This window comes from Mauremys mutica, chromosome 1, assembly GCF_020497125.1.
Source record: "Mauremys mutica isolate MM-2020 ecotype Southern chromosome 1, ASM2049712v1, whole genome shotgun sequence".
Taxonomy (NCBI): domain Eukaryota; kingdom Metazoa; phylum Chordata; order Testudines; family Geoemydidae; genus Mauremys; species Mauremys mutica.
This window is the reverse complement of record NC_059072.1, coordinates 264,578,293-264,606,038: the sequence shown is the minus strand read 5'-3', so window position 1 is coordinate 264,606,038 and position 27,746 is coordinate 264,578,293. Positions and strand designations below refer to the sequence as shown.

General features: G+C 39.1%; 1 protein-coding gene across 3 annotated transcripts in view; it reads left to right on the top strand.

The window, feature by feature from the left end:
• The window catches only part of PCCA (propionyl-CoA carboxylase subunit alpha), a 417,465-nt gene that overhangs the window by 320,996 nt on the left and 68,723 nt on the right, over window positions 1–27,746 (top strand). For all 3 annotated transcript variants that reach the window (XM_045009001.1, XM_045009013.1, XM_045009009.1), the window contains 2 exons: window positions 12,398–12,496; window positions 27,268–27,321. In XM_045009001.1, coding sequence (XP_044864936.1) covers window positions 12,398–12,496; window positions 27,268–27,321 — 153 coding nt within the window. The remainder of the gene's footprint in view (window positions 1–12,397; window positions 12,497–27,267; window positions 27,322–27,746) is intronic.

The following is a 27,746-nucleotide window of genomic DNA, read 5'->3' as shown; positions in this document are numbered from 1 at the left end:
GCCCATTTTTCTAATCTCTTTGTCTTGTGAAAGGAAGATTTTTAAGAGAAGCTCAAAAGTAGTACTAGTATCTGTGTCTCTTTAGTTATTAGTTTCACACACACCCCTTCTCCCCCCCCTTTTATTACCGTCCCTTCTTCCTCTTCAGTACTATAGTACTTTTCCCACTGATATATTTGTAAAAGCCTTTTGGGTTATCATAATTTTCTGGATTTTTTTTTGCTTCATTTACATAACTATCTTTTTCTTTTCCTCTAGTGGTTTGTATCACTACCTTACCATTTTAGATACAGTTTATTGCTAACCTTATGTCTCTGAGCAGCCAGGGCTTTGTCAAGCCAGGCCTTAGACACCTCTAAGGATGGAGATTCCACCACTTCCCTAGGGGACCTGTTCCAGTGCTTCACCACCCTCCTAGTGAAATAGTTTTTCCTACTATCCAACCTAGACCTCCTCCACTGCAACTTGAGATCATTGCTTCTTGTTCTGTCATCTGCCACCCCTGAGAACAGTCTAGCTCCATCCTCTTTGGAACCTCCCTTCAGGTAGTTGAAGGCTGCTGTCAATCCCCCTTCACTCTTCTGTAGACTAAATAAACCCAGTTCCCCTTGCCTCTCCTCATAAGTCTTAGTCTTAGACTATGTCATTGTAAGAACATAGGATCTAAGAGATGTCCAAATCACCCATGGAGATGGTGGGGATCTGTTGTGCAAATGGGAACAAGATTTGGAGAGGTTGTTCGGGGGTTGAGCACCCCTTGTGTAGAGCTCTGCTCGAAAGAGGCTCACAGCTCCAACGGGGAGAGGCCAGAGGACCCACTACTATGCAGATCCCCAGTCTTTGATCCCTCCTCTAAGGAATCTCCATATGGGCTGTGGCTACATGATTTCTCCCCTGCACAGTTGGCCAAAACTCAGCTGGGTTATGTGGGCTGGGCATTGGTTCAGGATTTGTGCCTTTGTGCTTAAATGAAGTGTTAGGAGAAAGTAGAAAAAAATGCTAGTATCTCTGGGGACTAAGAGAGGTTTAAAAGTAAAAATATTAGCATTCATAGTTAGTTTCTGTTATTTTCCCATCATTGGAGTTTTACTGGAATCTTGTGGCTCCTGTGGAAAAACTAAAACCAGTCTTGATTCTAGGGTAGAAGGGGTTATTGCAGGGGTCGGCAACCTCTGGCAGGTGGCTCGGGCTGGGCCAGTTTGTTTGCCTACTGCGTCTGCAGGTTGGTTCGATCGTGGCTCCAACTGGCCGCGGTTCGCTGTCCCGGGCCAATGAGGTCTGTGGGAAGATACGCGGGTCGAAAGATGTGCTGGCTGCAGCTTCCCACCGCCCCCATTGGCCGGCAGCGGTGAACCGCGGCTAGTGGAAGCTGCGATCGTCTGAACCTGCCGACGCAGCAGGTAAACAAACTGGCCCGGCCCAAGCCACCTGCCAGAGGTTGCCGATTCCTGTGTTATTGGTTATTTCTTTTGAGTTTTAAGAAAGTGCACAACACAAGAACCTATGTTTTAACCACTCAAATATAAGTAATGATAATGGTGTTACTGAGAGATCCCAAAGCAAACCAGCATTATTTAGAGACAGGTATAAGGTAGCTCTGTGTAAGTATTCTTTAGGAAATAAACTTCTGTTTTCATTGCAATAGAAACAATAAAAAATGAATGTTTTTGCATTTGAGAGACCCATACAGTTTTATGTTATTTAAACAGGCAAGGATAATATTTGTGGTGTGTTCCTACCTTAGATTTTGGTGACTTAGATGTAGAGTATGTTGTTGTACTGCATCCTGTACAAATTTAACAGTCTTTTCTTTACTGCAACAATTAGGCATCCTCCAGAATTAAACATGTCTTTCTGAATTTATTTTATGGAATGCATGTTTTATTTAGTGAACTGTAAGACTCATTCAGTTGTTGTTCACAACCATTATAAAGACACGTATCTTTGATTTGCAAAAAGTTTTGAATATTTATAGGTGATTAAAATAGAGAGGTTATTTAGCAGGTGCTGACTTCAATTTGTAGTTACAGTATTATGAGGTTTCTCTGGTGAGAAAATTAAACAAAAATAATTTCAAAGGATGTAGGTAATCTGCCTCTAATGCCAAATTATTTCAGGGTGTGCACTTTACTTTTTCCCCTACATTTGCGTAGATCGGAAAACTGAATGTTCCAAACAACTTGTGGAAACTTTTCCACATCAACTTTACATGTACTAAAAATGCAATTAAATGTGTTCAGCTAAATACATAAAAAGGGCTAGAATGAATTAATGTTGGAAAGATTTTTTTTTAAATACCGTTGATTTGTTTTTAGCTGATATATTTAACATAGCAAATTTGAAATAAACCCTGGTAAAAATCAGTGGCACCTAATTAAACTTATTGAGGATACCAAAACTCACAGAATTCATACCGCATTTATTTGCACAAAACATCTCTGCTTCTATCAATGAGCGCATGGTAAACAATGCAAAGTTAAAATAAATAGGAATAAATGTAAAAATGTATTATTTGTTTCCACATAATGAGTCATCTCCTGTGGTATCCATCTTATTTCAAAACTGGAGCCATTTCCAAACTCTTTAATCTCCATTCCTTTTGTGAGAATGGCACTAATAGCTTCCCCCCATCCTTACGTCTCCTTGTTGCGTTAGCTTTTCCTCCTGCCCTTAACTCCTATACGTTAGACTGAACTATCTTATGTGGCTGAATTCGTCTCACCTCTGTCATTGAAGCCTCTAGAGTCATTGACATTCTCCTTCTGTTGCCTGTCTTTATTTTAAAGCCTGACTCAGGCTGTTTCTACAGTGAGAATAAACTTACTATTACTCTGAACGCTTTCACACAGTCTCTACTTTCTAAAAGTCCTGTTGGTTCATTGGTGAGAAATCTGTATTTGTTTCAAGCCAAGAGTGCTCAGGACAAAAACAGTTGTGAATTTGGTGTGTGTGGGAGGAGGTAAAGTTCACACTGCCAAAAGTGTGGTGTAATGTATATGTTCTCCTCTCACTTACTGTTGTTCTTTGCAGACCTGCCGTTAAAATACCTGCTTCACTTTTAGCGTATGAGCTCGTGTTTTAAAAGTTAGCATGCTCATAAAAAGCCACAATAAAGAGCCTCCTGGTTACATTTTCCTTCATCTATTCTCTTCTGTTGCCTAAATTTTAAAGAGTGAGCCAGTTGCTTTTTACATCTAGAAGTAGAAAAGAAAAGACCTCCAAGGGCCACTTCACTCTGATAACTGCACAGCTGGTAAAAAGTTGTTTTTACCCAGGTGGGTTAATATGGAGTACAGATGTGTTCACTGTGGTTTTTTTGGATGAGGGGCATAAGTTAGAGCCGAAGTGGCCAATGACAAATTAGGAGGGAGGTAAGAAAGAACCTGCTTTAATTCTATAATGTATTTACAAGCTACAGCATAGCAGATTTAGATTAAATGTCAGGAAAAGTGTCCTAACTATAACCACAGTAGGACAATGGAACAGAACACCTAGGGAAGTCATGGAATCTCCTTCACGGGTGGTTTTCAAAAAGAGGTTTTCAAAAAGAGGCTGGATATAGCCACCTGCCTTGGGTGGTTTAGACACAAAAAAATCCTGCATCTAGAGAGGGGGTTAGACTAGATGACCTTTGCGGTCCCTTCTAAGCCTATGGTTCTATGATTCTGTGATTCTACAGTTGTCTTGAAACCCAAGGGCCAGCTCCAGTTCAGTCTCGGGATGAGAGGTGATAACTGAGGGCATGTCTACACTACAAAATTAAGTCGACCTATGTTAGGTTGACTTACAGTTACCACAGTATTTACTGGGTTTTTTTTTCATGTACACACACACTACACTTCTTCCGTTGGTGGTGCACATCCTCACCAGCAGTGCTCACACTGTCGTAAGAGGGGCAGTGTGGGGGGCTGAGAGCCCAGAGCTTCCTGCTGGGAGCCCAACTGCCGCCTGGGCTGTCAGCTCCACTCCCTGCTGAGAGTCCAGCCCAGGAGGCTCCCTACTGGGAGCCCAGTGGCTGCCCAGGCTCTGGGCACAAAGCTCTGCATCCAGAGCCTGGACAGCACTCGAACCCAGTGGGGAGCCTGGAGTCCAGAGCCCAGACTGTATCTGGGCTCACAGCTGGAACTCCCTAACCACCCTAGGGTGACAGCCACAGCTGTTAGCCGGGTGCGGGGTTCACAGCAGGGACCCTACCAGCCTTTCTTTTCAATTTCACAGCTCCAGCGCAGACACAGACACTGCGTTTCCCTAAGTATACTGACATAAGCCCTACGCCTCCCGTGGAGACATTTACATCAGCTGGAGCAAGGCTGTAGTGTCAACACTGACATAATTAGATCGACATAAACTGCTGTCTGTCTTAGAATACTTCTACACTGTGGCTGGGAATGAGCTTCCCAGCTCAGATAGACAAACTTGTGCTAGCAGGACTCAAGCTAGCTTGCTAACGATAGCCGTGTGTAGGGTCACCAGGTGTCCTGATTTTATAGGGACAGTCCCGATTTTGGGGTCTTTTTCTTATATAGGGTCCTATTACCCCCCACCCCCTGTCCCAATTTTTCACACTTGCTGTCTAGTCACCCTAGCCGTGTGGATGCTGCAGCTCAGGTTCTCAGGTTCACCCAAGACCCTGGGTCTGAGCTCAGGTGGCTAGCCTGAGTCTCAGCCAAAGCTGCAATGTCGACACCGCTATTTTTAGCGCACTAGCGAGAGCCCCACTAGCATGAGTTTGTCTACCTAGGTTGGGAGTCTGGCCCCAGCAGTATAGACCTACCTTTAGGTACTACTGCAGCCTTGTGTGCTGTTATGACAACTGAGGTCAGTAGGATTGGAACTACTAAATGAAATCAGTACCCAAGGGCCCAGTAAACCTAGCTTTTGTCAATACAAAATGTTCAAATCAAAAGTATCATTCTGTCAGTCCTTTTCTTTATAATTTACTAGTTTAATGAGAAATAGCATTGCTGCCAGTGCAGTGTAATGGGAAAAATCATTGAAACTAGTGGCTGATTATGTCCAGTGTGACTACCTAGGTGATGTATAGCAACGGTTTTCAACCTTTTTTCTTTCTGAGACCCCCCCCCCCCACACACACACATGTTATAAAAACTCCACGGCCCACCTGTGCCACAACAACTGGTTTTCTGCATATAAAACCCAGGGCTGACATTGTGGGGTAGCAAGCAGGGCAATTGTCCAGGACCCCACACCACAGGGCCCCCTGTGAAGCTAAGTTGCTCAGGCTTTGGCTTCAGTGCCGGGTGGCAGGGCTCAGGGATTTGGCTTTCTGCCCTGGGCCTCAGCAAGTCTAACGCTGGCCCTGCTCGCCGTCTCCCACCCCTGAAACCTGCTCACCGTCCCCCTGGTTGAGAACCACTGCTGTATAGTGTCATGTGTTGGATACAATTTTCAAGTATAACAAAGAACACTTTTCTTTCTCATTTGCTGTTTTGAAGCCTGCTGACCTTGTTGGATCTATGCACCAAGTTCTAGATGTATGAAATAAAACATTTCTGTTCTATTGGGGGACTGTTGTCAGTGCTCAGCAGTTTGCTGTAGCACAGTATTTAGCTTAGACCAGACACAGAAGCCCATCAAGTACATAATTCTCATCTTAAAAAGGCCATTTCCAAATAAATCAAGATATTTTTCCCCATGAAGTAGGGGTGTGTGTGTGTGTGTGTGTGTGTGTGTGTGTGTGTACTTTTTAATTTTTCACATATCCTCCCTCCCAGTAGGTATCCATGCAGCAATACCTATAACTAGCAGATGTCGAAAGTTGACTTCCCATAAATAAGACACCAAAAATTAAAGGCACAAGACTTGCCTATAAAAGAGCCAGAATAGGAATTCAGGAATTATTGGTGCTCAGCCTATGAGCTAATTGTTAGGGATATTGTCTCTATATTAAAAATTATTTGTTTTTGGCCTGTCCATCATTTCTTATTGTGAAACTTACCATAAGGTTTAGTGAAGGTCGCTACTAAATAAATGATTTTTAAAAATGCATTTCTGTTCTAAAATCTGATTGTTGTCTAAAATGGAAGCAATTTAAATCTATCTTATACTCATGGTAACACAGCTGTACAATAAGGCCATTACCTAGTCTTTTCAGATTTCCACGGTTAAGTGGGAAAAGAGTTAGGATCATGGTCTGCCTCTGAGGTGAACGAATGGAACCTTTGCAACTGAAAGGCAGTTAAAGATCAAGCTTGCTTAGTGCTTGCAGTACATAGACATGAATTTTGGCTCTGAATTCCCAGAAAAGACAGGGGAATGTCTGAACTATTCTGCCATTTTCTGGCTGGCCCTACGTGAGACCTCTCCCTAACATCATTTAGTGAAGCAGAGACTGCTCAAAACTCTGTCACTTGGTGACTATACCCAATGCACTAGCCACAAGCTGAGGAAAGATACCCCTATGCATAGCCTGAAGGGAGTGGCATATGAGCTAGCCATACCAGTTCTGTACTCTGGGGACTCCATGCTAGGACAAACCCTAGCAGGGCAGCACTGAGTAGTTTCTGTGCTCTTTGTGCTGCCAGGATGGGGCAAACGGGATGGAGCCGGAAAGAGAATCAGGCTATCTCTTTCTGTTCTGTAATGATCCTATGAAAGCATGAACCATGCTTCCCAAACCCACTGTACGCGATCAGGCTAAAGGCACAATGGCTGTTACAAAATATTATCCTGATAAACGTCAATTTCTCAACAACTAATTTCTTTAACTCTTTGCATTAGTGTGGCTTTGAGCTATGTAGATGCAGTTATCATACAAATATAAGCTATTTTCTCAGTAATGACGCTACAAGAAAATCTGAAGCCACCGAACAACAAAGCATTTGCCATAGTAAAATTCATTTGGAGGATATAGTGTCTCTGTTAGGCTTTTCTAAGGGGACTTTTACCCTAGTAAATGCCAAAAGTTGGGTCTTGCTGATCAGAGTGATAAATGCCATCAATTTCTCTCTCTTTGTTTTGCTTTTTATTCCATTGCCACCGAGCTGAAGAGTTGATATTCATTACTGTCTTTCCCCATTACCTCCTAGACTGGCATGCTCCCATTTCTAAAGTGAGATATACCAAGCCTCTAATGACAATTTATATGAATCTGCTACCTTACGGAAAAGAAATCTAATATGGAGCTGACTGTGTGCGTGTTTGAGTTATTGGGGAGGAAAATGATCTTGCAGTTATAGGCTGTCCACTCTATAAATGTGCTAAAATGCTTTGAAAATCTGAAAGAAATCATGGTACACCATACAACATAGCAATGTGCATTTGAAGTCAGAGCCCAGCAATTCAAAATCTTCTGGTCTCATTCATAGCAGGTAAAAGGCTGCCTTGATGACACTTAGAGCAAATGAATTTCTCTCCTGCAGTCATGCACTGAATAAATCGCTTGATCTGGTTTGGTACAAAAGGGCAGGATCTATAAATAGTTAACTGAGCTTTCTTCAGGACAAGTGATGTATAGGCTGGAACTCTCTCTTGGGGTCTTTTTTAGAAGTAAGTGCAAATATGAACAAAAGAAAAGTTTCTTCTAATGAGATTGAAACATCACACATTTTAACTTCTTTTTTTGAGAGTACAGGAACAACCACTTCAAAGGTGTTTAATGCTGACCTTGCATTTGTTTGAAAAAAAAGAAAGGGGGGGAGCAGATTTCTGTTAAACTGATGTGAATATACTTTTGTCAACAGATGCACACAGATAATGCACCTTATCACTGACTAGTTAATTTGTATCAAAGATGTTCCTATCATATATGCTTTAGTGCGTCCAGCTTTTATTTGAAAGCCACTGCTTAATGGTGAGCTCTCCTCTTTTGTTGCCTTTCCCAATTTGCCCTTGCATTGTACTGCGCTCTCCTGTTCCCCAAAGGCCCTGCCTGTCCTGTTTGCTCTTTAATTCACCTTTTCTGCCGCTCCTCTTAGACATATTTATTTTAAATCATTGCTGGGATTATGTTGAGTGATGTTCTGGACCTAGCCTAAATAAGGCTGTAAGTTATACTCTGGTATGAATACATCCACCAAAATGTCTTGTCAGTGGTGAATATGGTAAATAAGACTCCTCAGAAATACTACAAAGAGGCGTCTGTTTTCACATTTCCAACGTCAGTTTTTTCTAAGGAGGAAAGGTTATTTTCCAATTGAACCTACGCAGCTGAAAGTCTTGAGTCCAAACCTTCTTCTTTCTTTCACTTTGTCTTACAGCCAAACCAACCAAACAAATGATCTTGCACATTCAAAACCTGCCATGTGCCCACAGGGGTCGTAGGAGTTTCCTGGTTGGTGGTTGTAGCCTCGTTAGCCCAGGACAAAAATTAAACACAAGATTAATGCTGCAAAATTTGCTCATCTGTTTACTACTTAGTGTCTATAAATCACTCAACTATATTGTTGCCCTAGTGCAGGGTTAGGCAACCTATGGCACACGTGCCGAAGGCGGCATGCAAGCTGATTTTCAGTGGCACTCACACTGCCCGGGTCCTGGCCACTGGTCTGGGGGGCCCTGCATTTTAATTTAATTTTAAATGAAGCTTCTTAAACATTTAAAAAAACGTATTTACTTTACATACAACAATAGTTTAGTTATATATTATAGACTTATAGAAAGAGACCTTCTAAAAACGTTAAAATGTATTACTGGCACATGAAACCTTAAATTAGAGTAAATAAATGAAGACTTGGGCACACCACTTCTGAAAGGTTGCCGACCCCTGTCCTAGTGTGTCATCCTGTAGTGTCTGAATGGCCACTGCCTAGAGGAAGGTATCTTCATATCTCAACAAGCTATTGATGCTGATTTCTGTTTAAAACAACAGTGTGGACAGGCCTGGCAGAATTCGATTTCTATATTTTTTAAAATTTTGATGGATAATATGTTTATTTTTAAGCTTGTTTTTTATATTTATTTACATTTTTCACTGTTGTGTGAAATGGCTTTGAAACATTTTTTCAATTTTATCAGTTAATTTTCAGTTTCAGGAAATTATGGGGGAGTCAGATATTGGGGGGATCAAATAATTTATTGACAGTAGATATTGAGGTTCAAAAAGTTGACGCTATCTAACGGTTAAAACAGAAATTGTCACCACCATATGTCAAAATATACAAAGTAAATATCCTTAAATCAAACTCTAATAAGTTCTCAAGCACTATTTTTCTTATTTTACCTCTTGATTATCATCGATGGAAATATTTTTCACTGATTTGTGTGTACAGTGAAATTGATGTTTAGTGACATTTACCGATTAAAAATCGAATCCTTCCATGCCTAATTATAGAGGTTTGTGACATTCCCACTGAGTCAGACAGTTCTCTGACCATAATATTTGGCTTTCTGCTTCCATCCCTTTAGCTAGCTTGGCTTTTGGACTTGTGGTTCTGCTCTTACTTTACTTGGCTCATTTCTGGAAGGGACAGTCTCACTACTTAAACAAGTATGGGTCTAATTAATCCCACAAATAACTGGGTTTTTTATTTGTTTTTGGCTTGTATAGAAGCTTCTTGCTACATAGCGCAGTTAACCTGCTTCCTGCAAGGCCACTCTGCTCTTATCCTCAGACCTTGCCTCACTTTTCCTATGGTGTGATATATTTTCCCCTCCCTGCCCTGCCACTTTAAGCATTAGAGCTTTTGCTGTCTCGGTCACCTTTGCAAAATTTTCTCTGGACTCTCTTTGGTACAGACTGCATATTCGATTCCTTCATTTGGCCCTACATGTCTTGCTGAATTGTGAATATATGGTAGAAACAATGCATTGCCTGCATTTTCTCCTTTTCCACACAATCCACAATAAATGCTGAAGTGTTTGAACCATACTTCATTAATCAAACCTGCTCCAGAGCCTCCAACTTGCATCATGGCCACCCTCACAGTGCATCCTGCCCCATTTCCTGGATGCTAACTTCATCTGAATCACAGATGGCTAGACTTGTATGTATTCTTGTGAGGGCTCAGAGTCTGGTAACTTGCCAGTCTGACACTTTTTAAAATATCTTTTTACAGTGATAGAGGGACTAATAATGAAATTGGTTGCAGAGTTGAGGTGTTTGAATGACACCCTTCACCTTTGATTAGTACTTAGATGTCAGCTGTAGTTTCTACCAGACTATATGTAAGTCTTGCAGAAGTACAGCCCCAGAGTGCAGTCTCAGTTGCTTGTTGGCCAGTATTCTGATCTGCTCTGGCAGCTGCTCCTTTGTTTTCTTGTTCCTGAGAAACATTGCGAGTTTATTATTATTATTTATTTGTATTACCATAGAGCCAAGGAGCCCTACTCATATGCCAGAATCCCATTGTGTTAGGCACTGTACAAACACAGAACAAAAGATGGTCCCTGCCCCCAAAGATCTTACAATCTATATATAAGATAAGAGACAACAAATGGCTACCGACAGACGGGGAAGTACAAGGAAAGAATGAGACAGTACTGGTCAGCATGGTAGAGAGTACTCTCAGCACACCAGCAGCTTAGCTGTTGCCAAGTTCTTTGTAGGCATCACAGCAAAGGAGAATTTTGAGGAAGGATTTGAAGGTGGTGACTGTTTTAGCACAACTGATTTTTTCTTAATAGTGTTCTTAATTATGTCATCAGAGAAGGATTGGCTTTTCTATCAGCTTTAGTTTGGAAGGACAGCTATCGGTCAAAGAGTGTGAAGACAGGGCACCAGGCTTGTTCTGCTCTAAGTGGAGTCTCTTTCACAAGTTTTATACTGTTCTCAGCAGAGATAATATTTGCCAATTTACTTTTATTGACATTGGGACAGATTCACTGGTATGCTCCGGCTGCTTTGTGCTGCTCCTGTGATGCAAAGCAGCTGTAAACCTGGTTTAACTTAAGCCAGGTTGATGGCTGTTTTGTATCACTGGAACAGCGCAAAGCAGCTGGATCATGCCAGCTGATCTAGCCTTTTGGTGAACCATTATAAATTACTTGTTTTATTCATGATCTCTAAACATGACTGTATTTGAAGCCAAAGCCTGTAGGAATATTGAGTGGATCATATCCATTAAAGAAAACGTTTATATTCTAAAATAAGCATCTGTGGAATTAGAGGTTTCTTGGGCTAAAGGTTTTCCAAGGTGAAATGAAATTATGCATATTAGCCATATATGTTTGTTTATATGGAACTCCTTTAGATACAGTATAATTTTTGCTGCCTTACCCTATTGTCAAATATATTAAATGGAATTATTAAATGTTCAAATTTAAAAATGCTAATTTTTAGATGGCTTTACTATGTTGCCAAAAAAGGGCACAGCACTTATTGTAAATACAGTTTGCTGTAGCAGTGTTTTCTTCCAGTTTACTGAGAAAATTTCAGTGGCATGAAATATAAGTGATTTTGGTAAACTTGATGTAATTGTCTGTGATTTATCGGCTGGACATATTCTGGGTCTTTTGAGGGTATGACTGGATGCAAGATAACAAAATCCCAATTGTTTTCCTTTTATTTAAAATATAATGTATAGTTGAGATCGTTTGTTGCATAAATAGCATTTTACATGTTCGAAGCACTCTACAAATGTTAATCAATATTATATTATTGTATAAATGGTATTTTTACTACCTTTTTATTAAACTCTACTGTTACTGAACTCTAAGGTCCTTGTAGCAGAATACAACATTCAGCAGTTTGTGGTAATGTTTTTTTAACAGGGAGTGATAGCCCGATTAGAGTGAATGTAAGAGAGCACAGTCAGCATTATTCCTGTTACTAACTTTGTTTCATAACTCAGCTCGTTTGTCCTTATGTAGAAAAATTCTCTTATTAAAAAAATGCCGTGATGATTTTTCCCCCTTAAGTCTTTCAGGATAACCACAATGGAATGTAAGTGTGAAATCAGTCCTCTGATTAGTAATAGATTGAGGGGAAACATGACAGAACTTGCAAAGTTTGACTGGACTTTGAGATGTAACACCTAAGAATTAATTACTGCTTCATATTAATCAAGATAACAATGCAAAACCCTTCATTAAGAGCACAGGGAAAGTTCTTCCTTGGTCCTTGGAGAGGATATTATATGCAAGCCCTGTGGTGTGGGTTGCAAAGTGTCACTAGAATTTATATGCATTACTTGTCTAATTGCAGTAAATGTAGCATGTCCAGATAGATTTAAAAGTTGGATGGGTGTTTGTTACTTGCTGGAAATCACTTGAAACCTCACTACTCAGAGGCAGCTGTTCACAGGTCCTTCACCTCTCCCCAGAGATGCCTAGAAGACTCTGTTGTTGGACCCTGTCTTTTATGGCAGAAGCAGTAAACATGACAGGTTGTTTGGGAGCCATCTGTTTTAAAATGGTTTCTGCTTGGTATGCAGCAATGAACTTGAGATCAGTGTTCTGTCCGTCTTCATGGTAACAGTCTTATTTGGTGTCACAACAGGTGGAAGTTGATGGGATGAAACTAAATGTGACCAGTGAGTGGAACCTGGCTTCACCCTTATCGTCTGTCACCATTGATGGCACTCAGAGGACTATACAGGTAAATTCACTGACACATTATTTGTGGAACTGAAATGACTGCACCCCTTCAGATCTAAAACCACTATATATCTATAGGGATACTAAATTTGGTGTACAACAGAAAAGTACAGTGTTGTTCTAACATAGTCTTTCTCCCTCCATTTAACAAGCCTGGAGCTTTATTGAGATCGATTTCTAGAGAAAATATTTGAGAAGATGACATGTCCGAATACTCTTTATGTTAGAGACAATATCACACCTTTCAAATATCTCACATTTCAAGGGACCTCACTCATTTTAGTCTGAGATTTACCTATGTTTCTCATGATTGTAGTGTCTCCTCACTTCTATTGTTGAAATAAGAAATATATATTTATTAAAGGAACAAATACAAAGTCATTCCTGCATGAATAATTATGTGTCCCTCATTTGAGCCTTTCCAGATTGAAAGGCAAGGACTGCATCTTTCCTGAATTGTTGTTTTTTATTAATGTATATCAGTTTCTTGGTTTAAAGAAGAAGAAGAAGAAAAAACCAGCACTCTCACCTCCACAAAGCTAAAGAATAGTTCATGAATTGCATCAAATTCTAAAGTATCCCTGTGAAAATGTTTAAAAAAAAAAGAAATTGCATTGCCATTTTATATTAACTGTTTTTCAATTTTTCTCAGGGTAAGGTGGTTCAGAATTTTCATAGGCTATGTCTACACTACCACTTATGTCGCTCAGGGCTGTGAAAAGTCACCTACCTGAGCGATATAAATTACTCCAACCTAAGGATCAGCGTAGACAGCGCGAGAGCTTCTTCCAACAACATAGCTATCGCCACTCGTTGCAGGTGGATTAATTAAGCCAAGAGTAGCTATACTAGAGCAGTGATTCTCAACCAGTGGCACTCGTACCCCTGGGGTACACAGAGGGCTTCCAGGGGGTACATCAGCTCATCTAGATATTTGCCTAGTTTTATAACAGGCTACATACAAACTATTAGAGAAGTCAGTACAAACTAAAATTTCATACAATGACTTTTATACTGCTCTATATACTATACACTGAAATGTAAGTACAATATTTATATTCCAGTCGATTTATTTTATAATTATATGGCAAAAATGAGAGAGTCAGCAATTTTCAGTAATAGTGTGGCTGTGACACTTCGGTATTTTTATGTCTGATTTTGTAAGCAAGTACTTCTCAAGGGAGGTGAAAGTTGGGGTTACGCAAGACAAATCAGTCTCCTGAAAGGGGTACAGTAGTCTGGAAAGGTTGAGAAACCCTGCACTAGAGAGCATGCAACTGCGCCACTGTAAGCGCTCTTCTGTAGCCAGGATCCCATTTACTAAATAGCCATTTTATTAATAAGATCAGGGTGTCTGCACACCCTCCAAGTTATAGGAAAGAGATTAAGATTCTGAAACCCTGGAATTACTTGAAAAATTGTATAAATTTATCAATGATTCAGCATTTTTTTTAAATTACTGCTGAACATGTACATTATGTTTTTCATTTTTGTTCATGGCAAATGCCACACCGCTGAGCTTTTCCGTGTGACTGAATTTGAACGACTTCAGTTTTGGGCAACCGAAACTGTTGTATCTTTTAAGGATGGTACGAGTGGGAAATGAGTGACATTCTCACTGTATGCCCAGGCAAATATATACAAATGGGGCTTTCTAGCGCATTTGTGTTCTTTAGGGACTATTCAAAGTTTTCTTGCAGGGTCGGTGTGGCTGGACATCATCCTCAACTTTTATTTACGTGCTCCACTCAGAATTTACCTGCTTCCATCTAAAGAAAATCTTTAGGTTTAGATTTAAAGCCTGCTCACTTTACTAATCTTCAACAAGCCCTATATATTTATAAAAAAAACAGAGATGTTCAGAAGAAACCCACCATATTTGGTGTGCATACATGCATGTTTTCAGATGAGTTTCCATCAAAACTAATGGGAAGTGCATAAGGATATATTACAGCAGTATACAGCATTAGGAAGCTTTTATTGTTGCTGACTTATAGTAGGTAGATTGATTATATACCAAACACATGATATTTGAACTTGCATCTTTGTTTAATTCCCAAAGCACAGAATGTTGCCATAGCTGGACTCGTTTACTGCTAGGTGGTTGAGCCCGGTAATGGGGTCATTGAATTGCTGGAATACAGTTATCATATGTAATGCATGCAGGGGTCACTCCAGCTGCTGTACAACAATTGTTTCTCTTTGAGATATCTGTAAACCTCTGTATTGTTCAGAAATCCTGTAGCTTGAAAAGTTATGAATGCTGTGATTGTTTATATATATAAAATAATGGTTACAATGTGATTAACCCTTGATATCTGCTCATTGGAATCCAAATTGGATTTTTTGTTACGTTTCTCTAGACTTGTTCCTCTGCAAGGACCAGATTAGACTAGCATGTTCCTATGGGTCCATTTGTCCCCAAGAGCATTTGATCCCAGAGTCTTAGTGTATCTTCCTTCAGCAAGTCTTCGCCCTAGAGCCATTTAAGCAACTAACATAAATGAATCGAATAATTCCAGCTGTGCTTTATTAATTTTCAGACATTCTAATTTCTCTTCATAGTTGGTTTCATTCATCTAAATTTGTTTAACTAGTATATTCTTTGTGACCATTACATTTCTTTGAAGATTGATTTATGTACCTAGGGCTTGATCCTGAAAGGTGCTGAGTGCTCTGATCCCAATCCAGCAAAGCCCTTAAGCATGTAAGGAGTAAAGAAGGAAATTATTTTCAAATGTTTTGTTTTAAAATGTATTTATGCAAATTGTAGTCTAGATATTCAAATTGTTGCATAGCTGTCACCTGCTTAAAATAAGTAATTAGACACATGAGTCTATTTTCATTCATCTGTTAAAGGATCTTGGCTCAAAATGTGTAAATAAAGGAAGTACCGGTCTAAGCAAAGAGTGGATCAGTGACATGGATGGGTACCAGAAAATACCGTGATCCCGCAAAGTTGAAAACAGTGGATTCCTGTTCTTAAAATTAACTGTGTGCTTAAAATTTGTTGGATAGGAGCCAGAGTACTAAGCACCTTGCTGACAAAATCTCAAAAATAAAATATTGCTGAGAGTTCAATGACTGCCCCCAACCATAGATTTGTTTATTGATGCAGTATCTCAAAACAGTTTTGCTTATTAAAGATTATGTATTATTTGGGTTTCAGACCCTAAATACAGGAACTGCAAAACATTTTTGTTTGTTTAAGCAGTAGATGAGTTTGGAAAGATTTAGTGAGTGAGGTGCATGAAGACTGATTGATGTCTTCCAGTAAAACACAGCTACTGTACACTGTTGCTTTCTGCAGGGTCATTTTACTATTATCTCTATGAAAGAGAAATATTGTGTATGCTCCCACTTCTTTTTCTTAGATGAGAGAGGAGGCCTGGCTTTTCTCAGAGCTTATAGGATCACCCTATGTTTTCACATTTACTCTGTAATTCCACAATCATCACAGCCAAAGGAGCTCATCAGTGTTACTCCAGACATGATGAGAGGGGTTGCTACTGAGTAACTGATTTTCATTGCCTCACTTGTCACCTGTTCTTGGCAATTGAAGCAAATATAAGTGATCTCTCAAATACATCATTTAAAAAACAAAAAAACACTACAACGCCCCTCTCCAGTCTTCCCTCCCCCGTCCCCCAAAAGAAAAAAACATATCCGTGAGTTTTGCTGAAGTATGCAGTGTTATATTTCAGGCTTCCTTCTTTTTTAAACTCTTCATCTCAGTTGTGTGTTATTCTCTGTGCTGTCCCTTGTTATTTCCCTACCTCCAATTGTGCAAGCAGAGTGGTGGTTCAGCAATTCCTCTTCCTCCACTGCAGTCTTAGCTCTGAAACCTGATTTTATGGCTGAATAACACAAAAGTTTTCTCTACTTCTCTTCATTAAGAGACAAAAACTTCCAGGGTTTTGCTTCCTGTACCAGGCCACCCCCTAAGTTCTTTCCTTCCCCGTGCTTCCCCTTCCCACTCATGGAGGAGCAGGCTAGGGTTGGGTATTTGACCAGTTCAAAAATAATTGGTCAATTGACCAGTCAAATATTGTCAAATAATGTCAAATGTTTTAAAGCACTAATTTATAAGAACAATAACAAAAAAGAGTAAGACTTTATGGTCTCAAATAGGCTTACCCTTTGATACTTACTCCTAATTTAAATAAAAGGCATTATTTTAATTCAGAAAAATGCAAAACACCATGAAATGATTTTCTCAAATATGAGAGTAATTATTTTTAGGTTGGCCTTTAAATATGGACAATATTCATAAAATGAATGAAATTAAAAATAAAACACACATAGCATCCATAAAACCAAAAAATAATTTTAAAAATCACTTATGTTAGATAGGCAGCAGGCCAACTCTACAAGCCGTTTTGTGGCTGTGCATCTTTACTGTTTGTGTTGGGGGCGGAAGTTTAATAACTGTGAGCCCTCCTCTCCCTCTCCCACTCTCTTCTGAGTTTATTTTTGTATGATTGTCTAGTCAGTTTCGGTTGTAAGCTTTTCAGTGCCAGGACTGTGTCTTTTAACTTGTTTTAGTATTCTTTGTAAATGGCATGGCATAGAAATAAAGATATACATACAAACAATGTTTGTTCTAGAAGATTCCAGCCAATCAAGATGCTCAACTTTCAATTAGTTGACCTTTTCCCCAAAAGTTGGCGTTATCATGTAGTTAAAGTGAGTGATCAAGATATTTCAGTAGGTTTGCTAACAGGTGGCACCATGATGCAATCAAAAAGACGGTCCTCTTGCCTACATCATGACATTCTTGCTGGAATATTTGACAATATTTGACCATGTTCAAATAACAGGTGTCAAGTTATATTATTTGACCCATCGATTGACCAACTTGCAAAGTCTAGAGCAAGCTAAACAGGGCAAACTAAAGATGATGTGCTCCATCTGTGAAAAATTTCTCTCAGGAGCCACATAAAGGGAGCTCAGACAGGATAATTTCAAGGCTGAGCAAAGAGAAAGAGCTCAGAGAATGGACAGATTGCTCGGGCCTCTTCATTTCCCTCTCTGCCCCGTACATCAATAAAGACTTTTCCAGAGACAGCTCCAAAAGGACCAGTGTCAATGTTCCTCTTGGCTCTCTCCAAAATGGACCAACAATGACTCTTCAGGATTGAGGCCAAAATTCCACTCCCCAATACCCAAACTTCATTGTCCTTTCCGCCACCAAAGGTGGTCTCATCCCAGGTTCTTAAGTGGGCAGTTGAGTCACAGGGCAAAGACGTCTGGCATTCTTTCAGAGGTGCCGTCATTGGGGCTGAGCAACTAACAAATATCTAAAGGCAAGGGAAAATCTTTCACCAAAACTAGAATTTGGCACGCATTTCATTTTGTCTTCAAGAGATCTTTAGAGAGGAGTGAAACATTCTTGGTAAAGGCTTAGCAAATCTGGAAACTCTACAGAGTTCTAGAACACAGATACTCTTCGAGCTCCCTAAAATTGGTGCCACAGTGACATCCCAGTCAAAACCTGCTGAAGGAGATTTCTTCTCGAGAGACCCCATAGACAGGAAGAGAGAAGTCACCCTTAAAGCGATTCTGAAGCCTCCTCAGCATGCATTAGAGTTTAGAGCCTGTATGTAAATAGTTTCACTGCATATATAATAGCAGTAATCAAGTAGGTGCACTTGCAAACACCTGAATTATCTGCTTCAGTTTGTTAGATAATTGGTTCATCTGAGCTGGTGAAAGATTTTTTTTTTCCCCCGTGCAATAAAATTGATACTGTCAGCACACTATCTCATCGTTTGCAAGTGGGTGGTCTGAGATGGGACTGAGACTTCCTTTGTTTCTAAGAGCAAAGGAGAAAGGGAAGTCATTTAATAACCAGATATTAAATATTGGCTTAGATTAATCTCTTTTCTTGTGATGGTGCTCATCACAGTGGCATCCAGTAAAATGGGAGCATAATCAGATTCTGCTATTATAGCTGTGCTGACATTTCTCATGGAGTCTACCAGAGTTGCTAAAGTTACTTTTTAAAAAGTTAGTCTTTCATATGGTCAGCAAGAAAGACAAACATGTAATCTCTGATACAGAGACTGAAAAAGTACCGGATATCTTTCACCACCATGTCAGAGGTCTCTAGCCATAAGGCTACCTTAGCAATGGCAGAGAGGTCTCCAGAGGTCATGACTGATCTAATAATGGGTCAGCAGCTAGTTTGCAATCACTCTATCTTATGGCTGACTCAACTTCCATGTTGATTATATGTATGGATTGTGTGGTAGGGAGGGAGCTGGGGAATCCAAATTACCAAAGACCATAAGGTTATAAATCACTGTTGCCTTATAAATGACCATCTTGACCAAGAAGGAATTAAGGACACCAAACGTCCTGTACTCTTAATACATTAGGAAAAGGAATGGCCATTCCTCTCTTCCTAGAAGGAAGAGTTAATTACTCTGTTCACCCAGTCCCTATAGAGTTGGTTTGCCTTTTTAATGAGCTAAGTCTCCTGCAATAAGTTCACATCTGCAGTCACCTTTTTCAATTTAGCTCTCAGCTTCTTCATCTGACAAAAGCCTTTACTATCCAAAAGGTTAATTTAAAAGTATTAGCTATCACAATACCATAGCATCATAATTTTCTTCAGAGGAGTTACAAATCGTAGTGACTCAGAATACTTTGTATGAATGGTTGTAAGGAAAATGTTCACACCAAAAGAATATTTATACTCAAGTATTACATTCAACTAGTTGATGGGCATCATAATCATACGAGAGCTTCTCCCCTGACACATACATTCTCCAGTGTGAGGATGGGTTGTTAGATGGGGTGGGATCTGAGTTACTACAGAGAATTCTTTCCTGGGTGCTGGCTGGTGAGTCTTGCCCACATGCTCAGGGTTTAACTGATCGCCATATTTGGGGTCGGGAAGGAATTTTCCTCCAGGGCAGATTGGCAGAGGCCCTGGAGGTTTTTCGCCTTCCTCTGCAGCATGGGGCATGGGCCACTTGCTGGAGGATTCTCTGCAGCTTGAGGTCTTCAAACCACAATTTGAGGACTTCAATAACTCAGACATAGGTTAGGGGTTTCTTACAGGAGTGGGTGGGTGAGATTCTGTGGCCTGCATTGTGCAGGAGGTCAGACTAAATGATCATAATGGTCCCTTCTGACCGTAAAGTCTATGAGGCTATGAACAGAGAGCAGAAATAAAGATACCACAATAAAGTAAAATGCAATATGGTAATATAGGAGAAAGAAGGGGGACAGCTAAGATGGAGAGAGAATAATTTAAGAGGGTTTGTGTTCAGTCTCAACTGGGGCCATGATGATGATCATGAGGTGTAGGATTGCACAGTGGTGTATTGTCTGCACTGCATGACAGTTTAAAAATACAAGGCATCCCAGCATATGAAAATTTGTGGTAGGGTTTCCAAAGCTTGTTACCCAACTATTCTATTATGCAGTGTGGTCCCAGGATATTAGAGACAAGGTGGGTGAGGTGTAGAAGAGCTCTGGGAAAACTTGAAAGCTTCTCTCTCACTGACAGAAGTTGGTCCAGTAAAAGATAGTATCTCACCCATCTTGTCTCTTAAACTATTCTATTGGGATTTAACATAATAGCATGATTTAGAGAAAACAAAACTGCAAAGGGTCATGAGGCGGGCTAATAACATTTTATCAGGAACATGCTCAAGACCCAATAGCTAATCAAGAAGACTTTGCTAAACTGTTTAACCAAACAAGTAAAAATTGACTAATTAATTATGTGCACTATTTATGGGCATTAACTAGCATAACCAGTTCATTAGGGACTATTGAAAAGGGGAAATTTACCTAATATTACGAATAATTGGCTAAATGGTATTGTCCCCAGTGCATAACAGAGGCTATTGTAAATTGGCAATGAATTAAATGGTGTACGCAAATTCCACTTAGTACAGTTCATAATTTGGGGTCAGTGACATCGCATCCTAATCGAGACACATGTTCTTCCAAACAGTTGTTCTCAGCGTTGGGTTCTGTGTAGATTTCTTTTACAGTGTTTGTACTGATATTAGATCCTGACACTGCAATATTTGATAAGTTGGTTACTGTCCATCCAGAAGGTTACCTGGAAGACTGCATCTACAGGGAACGAATACATCTACCTCAGCTACAGGTGTACCTACAATATTTCCCAAAGCTGAAGTCAGCTTTGGCATTAGCAAATAGGAAGATACATGAATGGTATATCTTAGCACAGGTTGGTATATACCACTATGCCTGACTGGTCTGGAATGTGATATCCAAAACAGAGATAAGGAAAGGTACAGAACAATAAGTTAAGGAACCAATGAGTTAGATCTTAGGTGACGGAGAAAGTGCTTTTTAACTTGTAAGCAGTCATGATATAAAGAGGTAAGTTTTGGGGTGTATCTTCAAAGCGCACGTTGTGTGTAAGATAAGAATTGCTTCCTGGAATAAGGGTATTTGGTTATTGTACTGTTTTGTCTTTAGACAATAAATCTGGCTAAACTTTGGCTGGGCTGTTGAACATTTTTAATTATGAACCACAAGTGTAGTCAATCAGTTGGCTGTACATATTAATTAACATTTCAACTCTGAAGTGTCAGGAGGCAAGGCTGGGTGGCCCACCTCCTGGGATTCAGATTCCCCAAGCACACACAACTTGCTGAATAAGTTCCTGTGACTCTAATCTGCATTAATTTATGCAATTTCCTCCTCTGCACTGTGGAACTCTTACCAGCTCTTCCAGGCACAGCCCTGGTTAGGCAAGTTCCTTAATGCAAGTCTTCTGCAGGGAACAGAGGTAGGAAAGGCATGTGTGGAGTCAAGGGGCTTCTTCACAGACGCTTATTGCCTCCAGCAGAACTCTGAGGTCCATGTGGATCTTGGGGGGTGGGGGTGTATTTTCAGGGTGTCCAGGTGGGGAAGAAAACTAGGAAGGAAGAAATTTGGGGAAATTTTGCAAATTTTAAAATACTGATTTTTTCCATTCCTCTATTTTAGAAATAAATCACATGTAAGTATAGCCCATATTTTCATAGGTTAAATTATCTAAAGTGTCTACTAATTTTGAGTGAATCAGTGTTTGGGTTCCCAACATGATAAACCAGGTGCTTTGGCATCTCTGAAAATCAGTTCCTTAGTATGTCAAGTTGGTAAACACATCGATCCGCGCTAAAGTAATGGCTGCTTTTTAAAATTTTTTTGCTGCGGTATTTAAAATGTGTTCGGAGTATTCACATGGGTTGTGATATTACTGTAATTATTTTAGGTACTTTTTGTGTGTTTTTATTCTGTATATTTTAATACATTTTACCCCACTGTTTTTGCCTTGGTACCATATTTACATATTTTTAAAAACCCAAGTACTCTTCATCTTACCTTGAGCAAATGAAGTAGTTTTCAGTATCACAAGATATTTGTTTGCTAGGCTTTAATATCTTTTTTCTTGTTAGTGAATATTCGTTTTGACTCGACACATTAGCTGTTCATTTTTAAGCAAAGCAACTGCTATTGGTCTGTTTCAGTTTCTTTGTTTGCAGTCATTTCTTCTCTCCACCTGCTCACAGCAGGTAATCTGCAGATCCAAGAGTATCTGAACACTTCTGGCAAATATGTTGAGATCTTCTTCCGTTCTAATCCTGTCTGTATTGGTGTGGTGTGTCTGCCTCTCTCTCTCATACTTTGTATTTTGGGGGGAGTTTTCTTTTCCTCACCCCTCTTTTATAGCTTGTTTCTCAATTTCATTTTTATCTAAAGGTACTTATCCATTGCAGGCTTGAGTACTTAGCTGATTGTAACCCTACTGCATCATACACTGAATAGCTCATTGATACCCAACTAAGTGGAACTAATTTTCTATGGCAAAGCAGAAGAATTTGGAGTAGTGTCACACAAACCTCTTGTAATTTAGTGGGAAACACCAGACTGAATTGATTCCTTGTGAAATGATTGCATTATTGCATATAATCATGCAGATATGTGTGATTGCACCCATGTCTGTACTTATATGTAGATATATGCACATGGATTTACACTTCCTAGTTATATACTTTGTTTATACAGATCATATCCTGAATGTACATGTTATATTTATGTGTAAATATAAATATATACCTACAGCATAATATACACAAAACCACATGTACATAATATTAATCATTGTATGTGAATTTGATAGCTTTTAGAATTTAAATGTTTTTTAAAGTTAATTCATATTTTCTACAATTTTGAGTTTAGCTGTCTGCCACCTGAGTTCACATGAAAAAAAATGATAGTTTTAAATGGGATTTTGTTAACTTAGAATCTCTCAACCTGTATTAATTTAATCAAAAAGAATATAAATTATTTTTAAAAATCCTATGATTCACACATATAACATAATGTTACAATTTTCACAGGAAAAATATATTATTTAGGCTTTGTGAAAACGGTAGAAATATACTTTGCATTTATTATTTTCTACTTGAGACCTCTAAGTACATGTTTTGCAAATTACTTTAAAAAAGGTTTTTACATGTTGCAGGTATTAGCTGTTCTTTCTGGTTACTTGCATTTGATTACTTCCCTGTTATCACACATAATATGAAACCATGTATTAGAATGTATAGTTCATGTAAATATACAAAGTAGAATAGGTGGAGACTGGTATATTCTTTTTCTAAAAAGGTAGAAAATAAGAGAAACTGTTAACCATCTTCTTTCATTTTCCTGAAAACATCAATTGCATTTACAGATCTCAGTAACAAGCCCACCAGTAGAACAGAAATAACTCCTTTCAATGTGCTTTAAAAAAAATCTAATCACATTTAACAGCTGAGATTTATTTACAACTGTAATTTGAAACATTAATTATGATAATGTGCTGACTTCTTTTGTAATATGGTGTTCAAAAGCCTGGCAGTTTTCTTTTTGGTATTGGTAACATATGGTTGATTTGGAGAATCTATCCACTTTTTTTTTTTTAGTATGCCCAGAAGGAAAATTTCTTTTTCCCCCTCTGTTTTTTTTTTTTAATTTTCCTCTCCTTCCCCCACCCCGACTTTTTTCTCCTCACTCTGTTAATTTGAGGGATGGATTTTAGTGCTTACAGTGAACTCTTGATACTATTGAAGACTGAGTGCTGTACCACATATTGGATACAGTGTAAGCAGGTGCCATGGGGACTTATCGTACTGCGATGCTTATGCCCTTTCAACAATGACAGGCTAAGGAAGAGGGTATTTATCTTCTTAGCCCTGATACTGTAGTGATGGAAGACAACTTTTTGGGTATAAATATGTATTTGGTTTTAGGTTGTAGATTCTAATCTACATGTTTCTGAATTTATTTTCTAGATGACTCAACAGTTATCACATGAACAAGCATTTTAGTTACTTGAAAGTGTGGTGAAGTCCTTGCATTCTTTGGATCTGATTTTGCAAATCTCCTAGCATGCAAGGAGATCTTACATGTGAGTAGTCTCATTGGAAACAAAAGGACTGCTCATATGAGTAAAGACTACCTGCATGAGGAGAGGTTTCCAGGATCTGATCCATAGCTATTAAAACCCACAAGTCCATTCACCATACAAAGCTATTGCTTTGAAAGTGTGTAAAGGAAAAACAGAAACCGTTTTTTTTGTTTTGCTTTGTATTCCTCTATGAAATGAGTGATGGGGAGATTAGCCAAAAAAATGGAAATTTTATCAGGCTATGAAATTATTGTTAATGGCCTCTTCAAGGGGATAAAAGGGCAGCACAGTAAGTGACAGCACTCTAATGAAGGCGAGGGCATTCCAGGAAAAAAAGAAATTAAGTCCCTTATGTTTTATTGTTTGTTTTGGTTTTTTTTTCAACTTGCCATTTTCTGACAGCTTATCAAGTGGTCAGTACTTGTTTGTTTTGGCATACAGTTCATTCATTGTAGACTGTCGGTACTTTGTTCTTCTTTGCAGTTTCCAAAACCTGATTGTGTTTATCCTAGACTGTGGGAAAAGTGTATATTCCTGTTTCCTTTATAAAAGTAAACGTCAGGTTTTGTATGAAATTTTATTTCCCATATTTTCCATTTTCCATTAATCATTATTGTTGAAATATGTCAGGCCTTGGCACATCCTTCTTTGTTTTCATATGATTGTACAGATTGCAGTGTCAGTATATGACCTGTTAGTAAAAAAAATAAAAAAATTAAAAAATGCAAGTTTAGGCTGTGGCAGGAAAGCTATTGCTTATATATATATATATATATATATATATATATATATATATATATATATATATATAGAGCTGCAAAACATGCCACATTGTCAGAAAAGGGACAGCATTTAACTTAGTACTACGGTTGTGTAACATTTTGTCACTTCATTGTAACTGTCTTTAAAATCTGAAAGTACTAATGTTAGTTTGCATTTTATACCTATCCTTGTAATATATTGTATATGCTTCCATACATACTGACACACAGGGCATATTGTATAGATATTTATATCTCTTTAAATTTAGAGCTATACTGTGTATTTACACTTTTTGACTTTGTTCTTCATTCAGCAAAGCTCTTAACCACATATGCTGTGTCAGGGCCTATGCATACAGTAATTTGACAGCTGTGAGAGAAAATAGAGATATCACAGAGCAAATCAGAGAATTAGTATTCTGACAGTGTAATTTATATTAAATAGTCCAGCTAATTGCATTAAATATTATCTTTTGTAAGTCAGACAGAGGAGTACATATTCACTTATTTTACAGGTAAATTTGAAAAGTTAAGTCAAAACACTTCTTCCCATGAAAATGCTATAGAAATATAGTGTAAAATATAACAGTTTGGTCTAGTGTAGAATTTCTCTGTGAAACGTGTGCTGTGAACAGCTTTTGAACTGAAGGAGGAAAAGACTCAAAAGGAGCAGTAACTTCTTTACAACCGTATCTGCTCTAACCCCTCAGACAGAGACCAACATCTACAAAATCTCCATCAAGCATTCTCAAAACTATAATACCCGCACGAGGAAATAAGGAAACAGATCAACAGAGCCAGACGTGTACCCAGAAGCCTCCTACTGCAAGACAAACCCAAGAAAGAAACCAACAGGACTCCAATGGCCATCACATACAGTCCCCAGCAAAAACCCCTCCAACGCATCATCAGGGATCTGCAACCCATCCTGGACAATGATCCCACACTTTCACAGGCCTTGGGTGGCAGGCCAGTCCTCGCCCACAGACAACCTGCCAACGTGAAGCATATTCTCACCAGTAACTGCACACTGCACCATAGTAACTCTAACTCAGGAACCAATCCATGCAACAAACCTTGATGCCAACTCTGCCCACATATCTACACCAGCGACACCATCACAGGACCTAACCAGACCAGCCACACCATCACCGGCTCATTCACCTGCATGTCCACCAAGGTAATATACGCCATCATATGCCAGCAATGCCCCTCTGCTATGTACATCCGCCAAACTGGATAGTCTCTACGGAAAAGGATAAATGGACATAAATTAGATATTAGGAATGGCAATATACAAAAACCTGTAGGAGAACACTTCAACCTCCCTGGCCACACAATAGCAGATCTTAAGGTGGCCATCCTGCAGCAAAAAAACTTCAGGACCAGACTTCAAAGAGAAACTGCTCAGCTTCAGTTCATCTGTAAATTTGACACCATCAGCTCAGGATTAAACAAAGACTGTGAATGGCTTGCCAACTACAAAACCAGTTTCTCCTTTCTTGGTTTTCACACCTCAGCTGCTAGAAGAGGGCCTCATCCTCCCAGATTGAACTAACCTCGTTATCTCTAGCCTGCTTCTTGCTTGCTTATATATACCTGCCCCTGGAAATTTCCACTACATGCATCCGACGAAGTGGGTATTCACCCACGAAAGCTCATGCTCCCAAACGTCTGTTAGTCTATAAGGTGCCACAAGACTCTTTGCTGCAGTAACTTCTTGTCTATTTCCTGTGTTTAGGTTATAGGTAATATCATGTATAACCAATAATGTGCTTCCTTTTGCACTGCTTAGTGGCTTAATGACAGTATGCTCTATGATTGGTCAGGGACTTGAGCCAACAGCCCCAAGCCCAATAGATAACCAAGCATTTCACAATTTTTTTTTCTGTTTTCAAAGGAGGAGCATTGTGTGCATGCATTTTGCAGCACCCTGTCACAAAGAGGAGATGAAAATGTCTCTTTAGAATAAGTGATGTGCTTAACATTTATAGAGTTGAGGTAATATGGAGTACATGAAGTGAGAATACAGATATACATGTGGCATAGAATCACAGACCTTAGAGGTGGAAAAGTCCTAGTAAGTCATAGAACCGTAAGGTTAGAAAGGACCACAAGGGTCATCTAGTCTAACCCCCTCCCAAGATGCAGGATTTGTTATGTCTAAACTGTCTAAGACAGATGGCTATCCAGCCTCCTTTTGAAAACTTCCAGTGAAGGAGCTTCCACAACCTTCCTATGTCATCTGTTTCACTGTTGTAGTGTTCTTGCATATCATAACGTCCATCTCTCTGAAAACACACACGTTCTTCATTGTACGTAGACACATTTGTTTTCAGTACTCTTCAAAGTAAATTTGTTAGAATCTGTTAAAGCAAAAACTAGCATTTGAGCTTAAGTATGAATCAACTTCTTAGCACTGAAGCTCTTAAATACATTTTTACATTATGCTTATTTTGTGCATATGTAATATATGTACCGACATTTTGGTTATTTCCTGCAGACCTTACAAGAAGAAAATAGCCCTGCTTCAACTTACTGAGAAAGCTCCTAATTAGTTTTTACACCTGTTTCTTTCAGTGCCTCTCTCGAGATGCAGCTGGAAACATAAGCATTCAGTTTCTGGGCACAGTGGTAAGTATTCAAGATTTACTATACTACATTATGTTTGTATTGAAATATAACTTAACAAAAAATAGGCAGTTGATAATGACTGCACACACACCTGTGTTCATGAATTTTGTCAGTATCTGTTTTAGCTTGTGTTTGCTAAATAAAATCCCCATTCCAGGTATTTCAAAGTGGATGGAAGCAGAGCTATCTTTCAGTGAATGCTACAAAATGTTTACGTTCCACATTTCACTTGATATGAGTCTAACTTTTTGGCCCCTAAAAGGGTAAGGTATAAATGAAGATAAACTTGTAAGACATAGGAGATTTTAAGCTTGTAATCTATTGGAATATATTCAGATGAAATGGACTGAAATCTGATTTCTCTCCTCCCACTCCCTGCTCATCTGCTGGTGTTCTGTACATCTTTGTCTGAGCCCAGGGTCAAT